At 43.9% G+C, this 14,887-nt stretch overlaps 1 protein-coding gene across 1 annotated transcript; it reads left to right on the top strand.

The window, feature by feature from the left end:
* Positions 1-4,069: 4,069 nt before the first annotated feature.
* Positions 4,070-12,269, top strand: SMIM7 (small integral membrane protein 7). The gene is made up of 5 exons (XM_075611212.1): positions 4,070-4,217; positions 5,761-5,802; positions 5,975-6,027; positions 9,443-9,533; positions 11,527-12,269. The coding sequence occupies exons 1-5, from the start codon at positions 4,192-4,194 to the stop codon at positions 11,540-11,542; spliced, it is 228 nt and encodes a 75-aa protein (XP_075467327.1). The 5' UTR covers positions 4,070-4,191; the 3' UTR covers positions 11,543-12,269.
* The last annotated feature ends 2,618 nt before the right edge of the window (positions 12,270-14,887 follow it).

The raw sequence follows: 14,887 nt of genomic DNA, 5'->3' as shown, positions 1-14,887 counted from the left end.
AATTTCAAGGGAACTTCCCATCACACAAACAGCTCATATGACCTGGGGGTCATCCCTTAAAATGAGAGGAAAGGAGATTTCACCATCAGTGAAGTAGAAGGGTTTGTACAGTATGAGCACTGACATTTAGTACCCATTGAGACTGTGATGGCAGATACAGGAGATAGACTTTTTTTTTTTTAAACGGAAAGGTATGCTGGAATATGCAGAATAAGTTATAACACAGGAAGAGCATCGATTCATGGAAAAATATTACTAAGGGTCAGTAAGGATTTATTTTCCACCCTGACATAAATGGCAAATGTTTCTCATGGATTTTTTTTTCAACGGAACTTCAAAGGATCTTTAACTAGTTCTCCAAAGGGGGCAGATCAGAAAACATTTGGAGCACAGTGGAAGGGACACACGCTTATTCAATGTCATTTTAGATGCATTTAAAGACTACATTTCAATATTTTGCAAGCATTAATAACACCTGAACCATGTTTACATTAGCTTAACTTAATCTAGTCTGTAATGTAATCATTCGCCTAAAAGATAAAATATGTTAAACTGTGCATGCAATGTCTTTATACATAATGTATAACCCTGTTCACTTAATGTAACAATGTATTTGTAACCATGTGTTTGTCATCATAACTCTATGCCCACGACATACAGCGAGTCCTCGCTTTTCCGACACAATGCGTCCCGCAAACCCGCGTTGGATGCGGGACAGTCGGAAAGCAGGGACCCATGTTAACTGGCGGCGGTTTCCGTCAGATGCGCGAAAAGCGCGTCGGATAGTGAGTTTTGCTACTGCATTATGCGCTGTCGGAAAACGCATCCGACGGAAAGCGAAACGTCGGAAAACGAGGACTACCTGTACTTGAAAACGAAAGGTAACTCTCAATGTATTACTTCCTGGTACAACATTTTATAAATAAATAAGTGGGGTTCAGCGTGAAAAACTGCACGTAGCTAGTTATCTGCCTAAGCAACGAGTATGAAATTAGCAGTAGTCTGCATTTGACCTGTGGGCTTGCCAGGTTAAAGAGCCCTGAAGCACAGACTGAATATCTCACCCAGTTAGAATGTAACACAGGTTAAACTCAGTGGACATATGTCATTATGAATAGTGAATAAAATACCTATTTTCAATTGCATTTTTTAAAGGAATTTATTAGACTTCCAGCGGGTGTTAATGGAACAAGCACAGCTCGGTGGTGGGTGAGCAGAGACTAGACCAGTTTGCGGCGACATTTCCTTGTCTACATTTTGGAAATGTCAAAATCCAACATTAATCCTGGAAGTCCCACGTGAAGATCTTTCTGTATAAGTATAACATGTGCGGGGAGCAGAAAGGGTGTGTAGCCATGGCACCTGTGGCTACTAGCCTGCCCTTGTACTGGCAGTAAGCCCTGGTAAGAACAAGCCGTGCCAGCAGTTAAGATGGAGTTTCTCCACTCCATGGTGTTGCATTTTGAGTGACAGTGGGATGTGGTGACCTCAGGCCTGAGCATGTCCAATCAAGGGACAGACCTGGTGCCCTCCTCCTGGCTGTACTTAAAGGCAATATCGCCCCAAATTCAGCAGTGTGCCTCTCCTCACTGAGAGGCAAGGTCGCACACAGGGAGCCTGAGATTGGGGCCTTCCCTGTTCCTCTTCCCCTTGGGGGAGAGTGAGTGTGAACCTATACCCTGACTCCTGATAGGGGAGTTGGGAAGAGCTAGGACAGCTGCAGGGGCCCTGACCTGTAGTGGTTGTCCAGGGACCATCATCCAGTGGATAGCTGATCCTGAGAAGCTGTGATTGGGCAGACCACTGCTGTGTTGTGGAGTATTCAATAAAGACCGTTCCTGTTTGCATATACCTCCTGCCTGGTATGTGATCTTACTGGGAGGAGAGGGAATAATTCTACCGTGGGAGATCGCCTCCATTCATCTTGGAGCATGCGGCAGATGGAGGCGCTGCACTGCTAGAGCAGGGGGGCGCAAACTTTTTTCCCTGCGCCCCCCTGCCGGCTGTCCCCTCACTCCCGCGCCCCCCTCCCAACCCCAACTTACCCGCGCTCCGGCGTAATGACGCCACGTTGCCATAGCAACGTGACGGCACATGACCTCGCAGCGTCATTTTGACGCCGCGTTGCCATGGCAACACAGGGAGGAAGCCGCCGGAGCCACTGTAAGTTAGGTTTACAGAGGCCCTGCAGCTCCCCCGGCACTTATTTAAGTGCCTTCGGGAAGCGCGCGGGGCCTCTGTAAACCCCGCGCCCCCCGTCGGCAGTGTCGCGCCCCCCCTGGGGGTCGCGCCCCACAGTTTGCGCACCGCTGTGCTAGAGAACCATGTGGGTAATGTACCCCAGAAACCTGATCCTGTGTCCCCACTACCATCGGCGGAAAGCTCAGCCCTCCTGTTACCAGCAGGTGTCATGCACCACACGTTTAGTAATGGTCAAATCTCCCACCGGGTGGGGAAAACACCATTACAGGTGTATTGGAGAGCGTGGTGGACAAACACGTGAATTACATGTACATTGGAAGATAGATGATGACCATAAGTTTAGCAAGATGCTGCCCTCTTGAGGCAATCATTTTTGACATCTAGTAAAATAACAAAGGAGGGAGAGAGAGACGTTGGTATTATACCTTTATTGGACAACCCTGTAGTGGGTATGTTACACGTTTTCAAACCTCTCATGGTCCTTCGTCAGGTGTGACAGAAATATAGAAACTCTAGCCTACAACACATGATACATAAAGCTTGGCCCCCTGCAGGTGCACTTACCAGAACTCCCTCCTACTGTCTCTGTACGTTCTCCTACCTACCAATTAGACTGAAAGCTCGGAGCAGGGACTCCTCTTCCTTAATGTCTAAAGCACTTATTCCCATGATCTGTTATTTATATTATCTGTTATTTATTTGATTACCACGTGTATTACTGCTGTGAAGCGCTATGTACATTAATGGCGCTATATAAATAAAGACATACAATACAATACAAGTTCCAACCTTATCTTAGTATCCTGCTTTCACTCATCATCCATTGCAACCACATCTCCCTTATACAAGTCTGTACTGTATATAATATTCTCTGTTTCCGTATTTCTACCATATCTGATGGAGAACCAAGAGATGTTTGAAAGCTTGTAACATTCCAACTACTTGTTGGTCCAATAAAAGGTTTCATACCCCCTACTCCCTCTCCCTCCTTTGTTACTACATGGAAGAAAGGACCAACATGGCGACCCACCCTTCTTTGACTTTCTTACAGAGGGGCCGGGTCCATGTCCATGTGGTGACTTGTATTGCTCTTTCGTTTCTTTTGAATGTTCACGTTATTGTTCTATTCAAGTTTCATTTCTTTCTTTTAAAAAAAATATTAGAATGCACCATTTAGCTTTTGATTCTGATCCAGGAACTCAGACGAACCCCTAGTGATATGTAATGTACATGGCTGGCATGGTTTGGAAAGCTGCCTCGGTCAGCCAGTCTCACTCATTGGCAGTCTCAGTAATCTGAAGTCAGGTTCGCTCGGTGAGTATAGCAAATTGGAAGGCAGTCTTACTCATCTGATAGCTGTCTCTTATTGAAGAGCAGTCTCACTCATTAAAGGGAAGGCTCTCATAAGAAAACAGACTCACTCATTAGACTACAGTCTTGCTCATTAAATCTCAGTTGTAATCACTTGCATCAGGTATCGCGCAGAGAGCACTCTCCATTGCACTCACTGGAGCTTAGTTTCACTCATAGGAGGGCACTCTCACTTATAGGACAGTCTCACTCACTTGCGCTGTCTCATTCATTAAAGGTCAATGTTTCTGGAGCTCAGTCTCACTTAGAGGACACACTCCTTATGGGAGTCTTACTCACTTGCATTAATTCTCATTGTAGGACAATCTCACACTCACTAGAGCTGTCTCACCCACTCATTATAGGACGGTGGCACTCATGAAAGACACATTCATATCCCATTAGTAGTCATCTGTCTCTGACGTCCCTGCATTCTGACTTCATAAACCCTTCCCCTCCAATGACATGGCACAGAGCCCCTCCCCTGACATGGGACCTGCTCTTCGCTCGGCATGACCGTCACGTGAGCCTCTGGAGTGGCTGTGATTGGCTGCTCGCGCTGAGGCTGGGCTGGCCTTGCTGTTGTTGACAGGAAGCCGGAAGTGATCGCGTGCACGGTGAGGTGGCTGGGGCTGCAGGATGATCGGGGATCTGCTGCTGTTCGGGTGAGCGGCGGCTCTACGTCATCAGTGTCAGGAACAGTGTGTGATGTCATCATTTGTGTCTGTAGCCTAGTGTGTTATGCTGTCTTGTGTATCATACTGTGTGTGTGTGACCCCTGCAATTATACTCACTGTGATGTTATTTTGTTTGTGAGGTCGTGTATCATAGTGAGAGTCTGTATTACATTCTGTCTGTGGCATTGTTCTGTGTTTGTTGTGGGTCTGATTATGATATGTAGTTATGTGTTATTTATATGATTGTCACGTGTATTACTGCTCTGAAGCGCTATGTACATTAATGGTGCTATATAAATAAAGACATACATTGTGTGTGTGACACTGGTGTATTACATTATGGTTCTGTGTATTGTATGCGAGTGACACTTGCGTGTTATATTGTTACAGTGTTTTATCATGTGTGCGTGGCTCAGTCGTGTTTTATTTTGTACGTGACACTATTATGTAACACTCCCTGTCATAGTGTATCTGTTCCATGAATCACATTAGGTATTACGTTGTGAATCTGTGTGCGCCATTATTTTTGCATTACAAATTGTGGTGCTGTGTATCAGCGAGTGTCTGACACCTTTCTTGTGTATCATATTGTGTGTAAGATACATGAATCATATTTTGTGCGTCTCTGTGCTGTGTTTTGTGCGGGTGTTAAATTGTGGGTTGTTGTGTGAGCATGTTAATGTTTGGCATTGTGGTTTCTTAAAAATATTGTGGGACAAGTGACATTGTGAGTGACCGCTTTAGTGTTTGTTAGCTTATCACTGTGCTGTGTCTGTATTTGTGGTATCTGGTGGGTCTTTATCTCCCAGGGCAAACGTAACCCTTTTGCTGCCAGAGGGAGCTGCAATGCATTGTAAGCCCCACTGGCAGCAAAAGGGATAAAATGGAAGTTAAACCAAGTGTATCAAAACATATGTTAACAACTCTGTGTAATCAGCTCCTTTTAGAAAGATTTCATTAAAGTGACTGTTTTACTTATTTGTATCTTGTGATAAAGGAAAGTTGCCTCCCCTCCCCTCCCTGAACACTGATTTCCAGCAGATCAGCTGCTTCTGTTCATCTGTTTGACTAATAATCATAGCATTAAATTGCACACAAAAAAAGGAACCAAGCTCGGCTAACACTTTACCTGGGGCTTTGATGAGTGGCAAAAGCCTGATCACTTGTTTTGCATAATTAAACTGGGGCATTTCTATGAGCCAAACTGTGTATTTCTTAGCTCTGTTGACCCCTCGGTTTTTATTTTTTTAATGAACATAAAATCAAAGCTGTTTACTGGGGTCGCCCAATAGAAAGCTACAATGCCACTTTGATGGCATTGCAGCTTCCTATTGGCCCGTGGGAGTGAGGTTTGGACGGCAGCCCATATTGATTTCCCAAAAGGGACCAGGCAGACTGGCACACAAAAGGGTAGAGAATCGTGGGGGGGTGTACTCCACTGGTGTACATTCTGTTAAATATATTAAGAATCTGGCACTTGCACTTCTTAAAATGTGAGGCACGTTTTTAAACTTCTTTCACCCTATTTTAGGACATTGCTGATGAATGCAGGAGCCGTGTTAAACTTCAAACTGTAAGTTTCCACTCTCATTACCTCACTCCCCTCCCTGCTGTCCTCTTAAACCTGTTATCCCAGCCTCCCTTTGCTCGCTGCCCTGAGCGTCTGCATTGACCTGTGGCTCGTAGAGTGGACACCTCTACTTTCACATTCTGCGTCCATAACATTCTTATTTTTATTTCTACAGAAAGAAAAAAGACTTGCAGGGGTTTGGGGATGAATCTGCAGAGCCTACAACAGGTAACGCCACTACAGATCGGACAAACGGGACATTTAATGATGGTTTTGTTTACGCGGCGCAATGCATTTTACAGTGCAGTATAATGGGAGCTGATAGATGGCGAGATAAAAACATCATAATGTAAACATCCAAGTATAATAGCAATGTTTAAAGCAGCAGACTGTGTGTGTGTGTATGTGTATATATATATATATATATATATATATATATATATACATACATACATACATACATACATACATACATACATACATACATACATACATACACCCCTTTATAACGCTGTTCTTGATCCAAGGAACCACATCGCGTTATAAGCAGATCGCGTTAGAAATAATGTACAATTGTATGCATTGTACAATAAAATATATAAGATACCAATAATCGTGTTGTAAAGTATTCATAAGCACAAAAATTGGGAGCCACACTTGCATCACGTTATAAGCGGATTCGTGTTGTAACGGATCGTGTTGTAACAGATCGTGTTGTAACGGGGCTGATTATATATATATATATATATATATATATATATATATATATATATATATATATATATATATATATATATATATATATATATATATATATATATATATATATATTAGTGTTTGACAAACCTATACATTTGCTCGCCCCGGGCGAGTGGATTTAACCCCCGAAATATTGGCCCAAGCAGCACACGTTTGGTACTAGGTGGCGAGTAGATTTTTTGGTGATATATATATATATATATATATATATATATATATATATATAGTTGCAGACCTGCCTAAGACATGCAGATGAGCATACAGTTGTATTTACATATATATATATATTTATATATATAACAGTTTGAGTACTACTGGAATAGTGACCTAATGTATACGACGAGCTGCAATGCTAAATCCCGTATGATTATTTAGTTAATTACTTTCTATTTGTTCTTCTCATAAGTATGAGTCATTTAGTTGAATACTTTGGCCAAAACATATCAAGCCTGCAACCGCATCGATGTAAACCCTCAGCGGGTACCTACCCTACCAATGTTATACTGTCTATTGTATTTCTTCCACTGCACAGAGAAGCGGAAACGAATCACTACAGCACGGGTGTGTGGCATGTGCGCGGTACCTACAGTATAACATGTGCCGAGGGTTTGCCTTCACGTGGTTGCGGGCTTAAAATGTTTTGGTGAACGTGTTTGATGAAATGACCCATACTTCTGAGAAGAATAAACAGTACTGAACTAAATAATCTGTCATACTGGATGCAGCATTGGGGCTTTCTTGTCTTTTGTGTTGAAGGTTAAAATGGAGCTCTCCCAAGAGCCCACTGTAATATTACCATGGTCGCTTCAGATGCTAGAGATTCAGAACATTTTTATTTTTTAAAGTAGCAGTTCAAGCAATATCCTACATGTGTTATTTTTTTTTAATAAATCAGTTCTGTACTAGGAGAAAATACTTGTAGCATTTAAAAAAAAAAAAAAAAAAAGTTTTAAAACATTGTTAATGTTTCTAATGTAGGAAGCGTTTCCAAAGTGACAGCCCCCTTCCCCCTTCTGATAGGCTCTGGCTCTTGAGCCCCATCCTCTCTCTAGCAGTGAACCAAGTGTATCTAGTAACTGCCCAGTCAATCATATTCCAGGAACTACATTGCCCAGAATGCTGTGCAAGTACTGATTTAAATAACTCGGAGCAAGCGATCGATTACAGGAGAACGGATCGATCTGCAGCTTAGCGAATCACTTGTCAGTGTGCAGATTGTATTGATGCACATATTGAATGGAGAAAAAAAAAAATATATTATTATTATTATTATTATTTTAAATGGCAGCTTGAACTGCAGCTTTAACTCTCAAAAATAGGATGTGCTCAGGGGCCAAGATACTAACATTTATATGAGAAAAACATATAGGCTTCTGGTGGGATTGCTTCTTTAACCTATTGATTAGGTGAATGAAGAGGTTTTGTAACCCTGACTAGTATCCGTGGACAGTATGTTCTTTGGGGACATGTAAACATGACTAGCACGCTATTCATTGAATGATAAAAAGCATGCTCTTACACAGAACTAAACAAAATCTCAGAATATAATAATAACTTAATAACTTTATTTCATATAGCTCTTTTTTCACTATGGGACTCAAAACGCTTCACAATTGCAGTATAGTGCCCGGTACGCAGCACATAGGATTGTTACAGACACAGTCCCTGCCCTGTAGAGCTTACAATCTAAGTTGTGCCTGAGGCACAGGGAGAAAAAGTGATTTGCCCAAGGTCACAAGGAGCCGACACCGGGATTTGAGCCGGGCTCCCCTGATTCAAACTCTGCCGTTATACATCAGTTATGATTTTTTTTTAAATATGCAAATATAGCAAACAATACCTTTCTTTAAGGTCTGTAAGAATGTTTACTTTTGGCTTATATGTAAAATAATTATAGTTGGTGCACAGTCCTTCTTCCTTCTTTTTTTTTTTTTTTTTTTTTTTGTAATTTATTTTTTTCAATTATCGTTAAGAAATTTATTTGGCATCAATAATTCTTCAGTGACATTAATGCCATCATGGTGTTGTGCGTGTATGAGAGGGGACAGCCTTTCTGTGTTAAGTTCAGTGTTAAGATGACGTGTGATGGATAAGATGAGTTTGCAGAAGACTTAACTAACATAATCCTCTTGTTGCAATATTCCTTCTCTGCTCATCTGAAAGAGGATACACTCCCTGGCAGTTTATTATTACAGCGCTTTTGTCTTTTTCTGTAGTGCTGAATGTTGACACTGTGTGTGTGTGTGTTAATAACTACAGCTATTTAACACAGGGGTACTCAACTCCAGTCCTCAAGGGCCACCAACAGAACAGGTTTTAAGGATAACCCTACTTCAGGATGACTGAACCACCTGTACTGAAGCTGGGATATCATTCAAACCTGACCTGTGAGGGGGGGGGGGGGTCTTGACTGGAGAACCCCTGACTTAACCCCTTGTTGCCAGATGGTTTGCAACACCTGTCTGAATACCTGGACCCCATACATTTATGTTGACAGACTCTGGATGCAGTTGAAACCAGAGATCAGTGTGCACAGGAAGTTGGAGAAATAATGTTTTCTTATATTTCAGTGTATGCCGCACTGTACATAGAATTTTGCAGGCACAGTGAGTCCCTGTGCTGAAGAGCTTACAATCTAAATTTGCTGTCTGACGCACAGGAAGATTGTGACAAGGAGCCAACACTGGGTTCACCCACATCAAAGGCATTACCACCAAGTTATTCCTTTAGCCTATGAGAGCGAGACCAAAACGCGTAGATGCAAAATAAGTGTCAACCTTTAAGAACGGAACTGGATACGCAGGGGGACACAGCCTTGCGAGACATTTTGGCCACGCAGTGCATGATGTCAGAGATAAGTAACGACTTTGTTTTCCTTCCCCAGGTGATAATATCCGTGAGTTCCTTCTCAGCCTCCGATACTTCCGAATTTTCATCGCGTTGTGGAACATTTTCATGATGTTTTGTATGATTGTGTAAGTAACATTTTTGTATGCACGAGGTCTTTTCTTATTCATTTACATGTTTTTTTTGTTGTTTGTTTTTTTTAACAAGAATATAGGGTTGGCAATGGAGAAAAAAACCATTATTAAGTAATGTCATGAAATATTGATATTTATTATGGTAAATATCTTTTCTTAGGAGAGATAATGAATGAATAAAACAATCTCTGAATATGAGATGGGGCTGGGGTTACTAGGTGGAGTGCAAACAGAATATAAAAAGTAGTCCCCTGGGGGAGGAGGGGTGGAGTAAGGGGGAATATCTGGGAGAAAGCTGTAGGAGTCGCTCACGTCCAAATGACAATACCGCGATAATAAACATACATCAATAAGTAGGATCTTTTATTACCGCAGTATTTCTATTAGACCGTGATATTACCCAACTCCTACAAAATATATTGATCTTTATATAGTGTAACAGAAACCAGGGAGTTGTAATAAATGCGATGTATAGGGCTCCCAGGATACAGGACAGCTTCTATCCTGTTTAGGCTGGAAAGTGAAGCCACAGAAGGGATGTGCTCCATCCCACAGTTTCACAGGTGCTGGAACTGATGGATGATGAATCCAGACCAGAGATGGGCTGCTGCCCTGGTTTCTTTCACGTGCCCTGCTAAGTGGGAAAGCAGGTATTTAAAGCTGGTTTCCTGCTTTCTCTTTCTCCATGAGCCTGGAGGCTGGACTGCTGTCAGCAAACAGAAAGGGGAGAATCTTTCCCCCTGAAGGGTAACTCGTCCTTATATGTTATTTTAGAGTCTTACTTTATCTGGTGTGAAAGCGGGAAAACCGCCCAACAGTAGCAAGGAAAACCCTTCTGTTTAGTTATTACTCAGTTGAGCAGGGATTTAGTTTTTGTACTTTTCTTTGAAGTGTTGCAGTCCCAGTGCCTGGGACTAAATAAAGCAGGCATAAGTCTGGTAAATGATAGATAGGAGATGAAACTCCCGAGTACCGTGCTCAGCTATATGGTGTTCCTTGTAAAGGTAGATGTAAATAATATATCATATATCATATATCATTTGTATTATATCAGCCAGGAAAAAACGTCTGCTATAACATGTGTACCGTGTAATCCATATAAGTAACCCCTTCCTTTGCGGGCGGGACCTGTATCTATGGGTAAGGTCAGTGACCAATATCTGACCACCTAAGAACAGTATATTGTCCCCCTAGGAAGCATGTGGGTACAAGAAAAATAAGCCCCAGACCGCAGGTGAGCGGGCTGGGGTACTCACAGTTGAGAAGTATGGGCTGTTCCTTCGGCGTGCCTCACGCTAATAATGAACGTATGTGGGAATCCTCAGAGAGGTGGAGCGGAGCACAGCAAGGTAGATGCAGGGGCTAGACACCAACGTGAATAAAAGTCCTTTATTCCATGATCGACATCATGGTAGCAGATAAGTAAAACTCTCTTACGCGTTTCAGGCTTCTGCCCTTTATCAAAGAGAACAATTGTTCTCTTTGATAAAGGGCAGAAGCCGGAAACGCGTAAGAGAGTTTTACTTATCCGCTACCATGATGTCGATCATGGAATAAAGGACTTTTATTCACGTTGGTGTCTAGCCCCTGCATCTACCTTGCTGTGCTCCGCTCAACCTCTCTGAGGATTCCCACATAAGTCTGGTAAAGCCAAGATTGTGGTATGTCTCATCTATCTACTCACCATTAAAGACGATGTTCTACCGAGCCTGGACAGATGGCGGAGATCCCTGAGGAAGCCGTTTTGTCACAATAGTTACATAGCAGATTCGGTTTAAAAAAAAAAAAAAAAATGTCCAAGTTCACTCTTTGTTAAATTTGAATTGATGAGATGCTCCTCTTACCCTTAAAATTATATTACCATCTTTATTTGTTTTTGAACCCAAAACACATTTTCTTTTTACTTTGTGTTAAAAAAACAAACAAAACAATATATATGTATATATATCTCTTTCACTAGCAACCCTTTTTTCTTTCTCATCCATAGGTTATTTGGATCGTGAGCATGTTGTTTTTTTTTTTTTTTTAATTTTTTAAATGGATTTCACCAACGAAACGGAAATGGGACTTCGATTCCACCCCCCAGAAGCATCCTAACCCCTCTTCCCCTTCCCTCCCCGTTTCCGGACAGATTATCTGTTTACTTACCATGTCCAATGAACTTGTAGATACCGTTTTTCTATTTCCTTGTATATAAGTGACATCTGTCGCTGCTGGATGAAGGGGATAGCAGTTTACTGCAGACCTCATCAGCAGGACAAGGGTTAATAAGACTCGACTGAGCCTTTGCCAGTAGTTTACGGGAGCGCTCCTAAATGACAAATAGCATGTTGGAGTATAAGAAGGCTCCTGTCACCAAAGCAAACTAGTTTAAAGGGTGAAGTGTTGGTAATATATATTTTTTTTAATTAGAGAAGCATTAAAAAAAAATATATATATTTAATGTTGAGTTCTTTTCATGGTAAATATATTATGTAACTTTTAAATGCTTCTGTTTTTTGTGTGCGAGTAGGTCATGACCTCCCCTTCCCAGTGTCCACCTCTTATCCCGACAAGGAGGAGGGGGCATGTCGCATTATGGTTCAAGTCAGGGCAACTAGTTGATCAACAAGCAGTAAAAGGGAAAAGTTCATTTATTTTTTTTAAAGCAATGTGAAAAAGTGTGTTTTTCCGCTGTAAGGATGATTACATTTAAGGATGCCAATGTTATTAAAAGGGTGCTTAAACATGTTTGTGAGCTGAGTGGGACTATTTCTAACTACAAGCTACTCCTTACCAAGCTTTTTTTTTTCCCCTCTCCATGTAACCAACCAGATTGCCAGGACAGAGACCCCCCCCCCCCCCTCCCTTTTGTCCCATCATTTTTTGTGGTCCCTTTTTAAAGGGGAGGTGTGATAGAACATGTTCCATTACACTGCGGGTGGAGGAGCTTCTCTTGCGTAAAGCACCTAACTTGTGTCTGGGTTAAAAGGTTGTGTTAGACGTGCATCCTGCCATATAAAAGGTTTAATATGGCTCTGGTTCAGGCAGAGGCACTCTGCACATCTCGCTCTTCTCTCAGTTCAAACTGCTAAACATTTATAATAAGGAGCCGTACACAATTCTATTTGCCCCTTTGCTGCTTGAAGGGCTAGGGTACCCCTTTAGCAGCGACGTGGGTAATCATCTGGGTCATGAAATAGTAAACTGTTCTGTAATTGTCAACAGACACAGAGCAGAGAGGGTACTTAATATAAGAGTGGCTTGATGGTTACATCTTTTTTACTGTAAAACTTGTGTAGTCCTCTGAATTTTATCCTGGCCACTCCAGAGCAGTAAGAGGTCTGAAAAGAAGCCATAGAGACCATATTGCTGTTTAACACTCTTTGGCAGATGGGGGGGGGGGGGGGGTGTTAAAGTCAAGGAGCTAAGGGAGAGAGGGGGTGGGGGGGGGGTTTAACTGAGTCAGCATTGTGTCTGTAGATCGTCCTGATAATGCTCAGTTCTCTTACATTGGCCACAAGAGGTCTCTGTGGAGAAGAGTATTTGTTGGTTTTAGTCTTCCTTGAGCAGAGAATACCCGTGCATGTATCTGCATGTCTTCCACAGGTCCCCAAACCTGCTTCAGTCACACTATTGTGACGTTACAGCGGTTAGCCGGCATACAAGAATTCTGTTAGTGTGTGCATGCTGTATGTGACCGCTCCATGCAGTGTGTGTGTGCGTGTTGGATGTGACGGCCCCATGCAAGGTGTGTGTGTGCGCGCGCTGGATGTGATGGCTCCATGCAAGGTGTGTGCGCGCTGGATGTGACGGCTCCATGCAGTGTGTGTGTGTGCTGGATGTGACGGATCCATTCCATGCAATGTGTGTGTGTGTGTGTGTGTGTGTGTGTGTGTGTGTGACAGCCCCATGTGAGTGCGTGTGCGTGACACATCCATCACACACACAGCATGGAGCTGTCACGCACACGCACTCACATGGGGCTGTCACACACTGCATGCAGCTGTTACACACACACACATTGCATGGATCCGTCACATCCAGCACACACACACACACTGCATGGAGCTGTCACATCCATCACACACACACACACACACACAGCATGGAGCTGACAGCTCCATGCTGTGTGTGTGTGTGTGTGTGATGGATGTGACAGCTCCATGCAGTGTGTGGAGGGGTGCATGCAGTGTGTGACAGCCCCATGCGTGTGCGTGACAGCTCCATGCTGTGTGTGTGTTGGATTTGACGGCTCCATGCTGTGTGTGTGTGACAGGTCCATGCAGTGTGTGTGTGTGTGTGTGTGTGTGTGTGTGTGTGCAGGATGTGACGGCTCCATGCCGTGTGTGTGTGTGTGTGTGTGTGTTGGATGTGTGTTGGATGTGACTGCCCCATGCAATGTGTGTGTGCACGCGCTAATGTGACAGCTCCATGCAGTGTGTGTGTGTGTGTTGGATGTGACGGCTCCATGCAGTGTGTGTGTGTGTGTGCGCGTGACAGCTCCACGCAGTGTGTGCTGGATGAGACGGCTCCATGCAGTGTGTGTGTGTGTGTGTGTGTGTTGGATGTGACGGCTCCATGCAGTGTGTGTGTTGGATGTGACGGCTCCATGCAGTGTGTGTGTTGGATGTGACGGCTCCATGCAGTGTGTGCTGGATGAGACGGCTCCATGCAATGTGTGTGACCGCTCCATGCCGTGTGTGTGGTGGATGTGATCGCTCCATGCCGTGTGTGTGTTGGATGTGACTGCTTCATGCAGTGTGTGCGTACGCTGGATGTGACGGAACCATGCAGTGTGTGCGCACGCTGGATGTGACGGAACCATGCAGTGTGTGCGCACGCTGGATGTGACGGCTCCATGCAGTGTGTGCGCACGATGGATGTGACGGAACCATGCAGTGTGTGCGCACGCTGGATGTGACGGCTCCATGCAGTGTGTGCGCACGCTGGATGTGACGGAACCATGCAGTGTGTGCGCACGCTGGATGTGACGGAACCATGCAGTGTGTGCGCACGCTGGATGTGACGGCTCCATGCAGTGTGTGCGCACGCTGGATGTGACGGCTCCATGCAGTGTGTGCGCACGCTGGATGTGACGGCTCCATGCAGTGTGTGCGCACGCTGGATGTGACGGCTCCATGCAGTGTGTGCGCACGCTGGATGTGACGGCTCCATGCAGTGTGTGCGCACGCTGGATGTGACGGCTCCATGCAGTGTGTGCGTGCACGCTGGATGTGACGGCTCCATGCAGTGTGTGCGTGCACGCTGGATGTGACGGCTCCATGCAGTGTGTGCGTGCACGCTGGATGTGACGGCTCCATGCAGTGTGTGCGTGCACGCTGGATGTGACGGCTCCATGCAGTGTG

This window comes from Ascaphus truei, chromosome 8 (genome assembly GCF_040206685.1).
Source record: "Ascaphus truei isolate aAscTru1 chromosome 8, aAscTru1.hap1, whole genome shotgun sequence".
NCBI classification, from domain to species: Eukaryota; Metazoa; Chordata; class Amphibia; order Anura; family Ascaphidae; genus Ascaphus; species Ascaphus truei.
Note: the sequence above shows the minus strand (reverse complement) of the source record. Positions and strands in the feature narration are given on the sequence as shown.

Bases quoted from the DNA above. Each gene is read 5' to 3' on its own strand.
- SMIM7 (XM_075611212.1), top strand. From the start codon at position 4,192: ATGATCGGGGATCTGCTGCTGTTCGG. The intron at 4,218-5,760 runs GTGAGCGGCGGC...ACCCTATTTTAG, and splicing joins GGGGATCTGCTGCTGTTCGG to GACATTGCTGATGAATGCAG. The intron at 5,803-5,974 runs GTAAGTTTCCAC...TTATTTCTACAG, and splicing joins GCCGTGTTAAACTTCAAACT to AAAGAAAAAAGACTTGCAGG.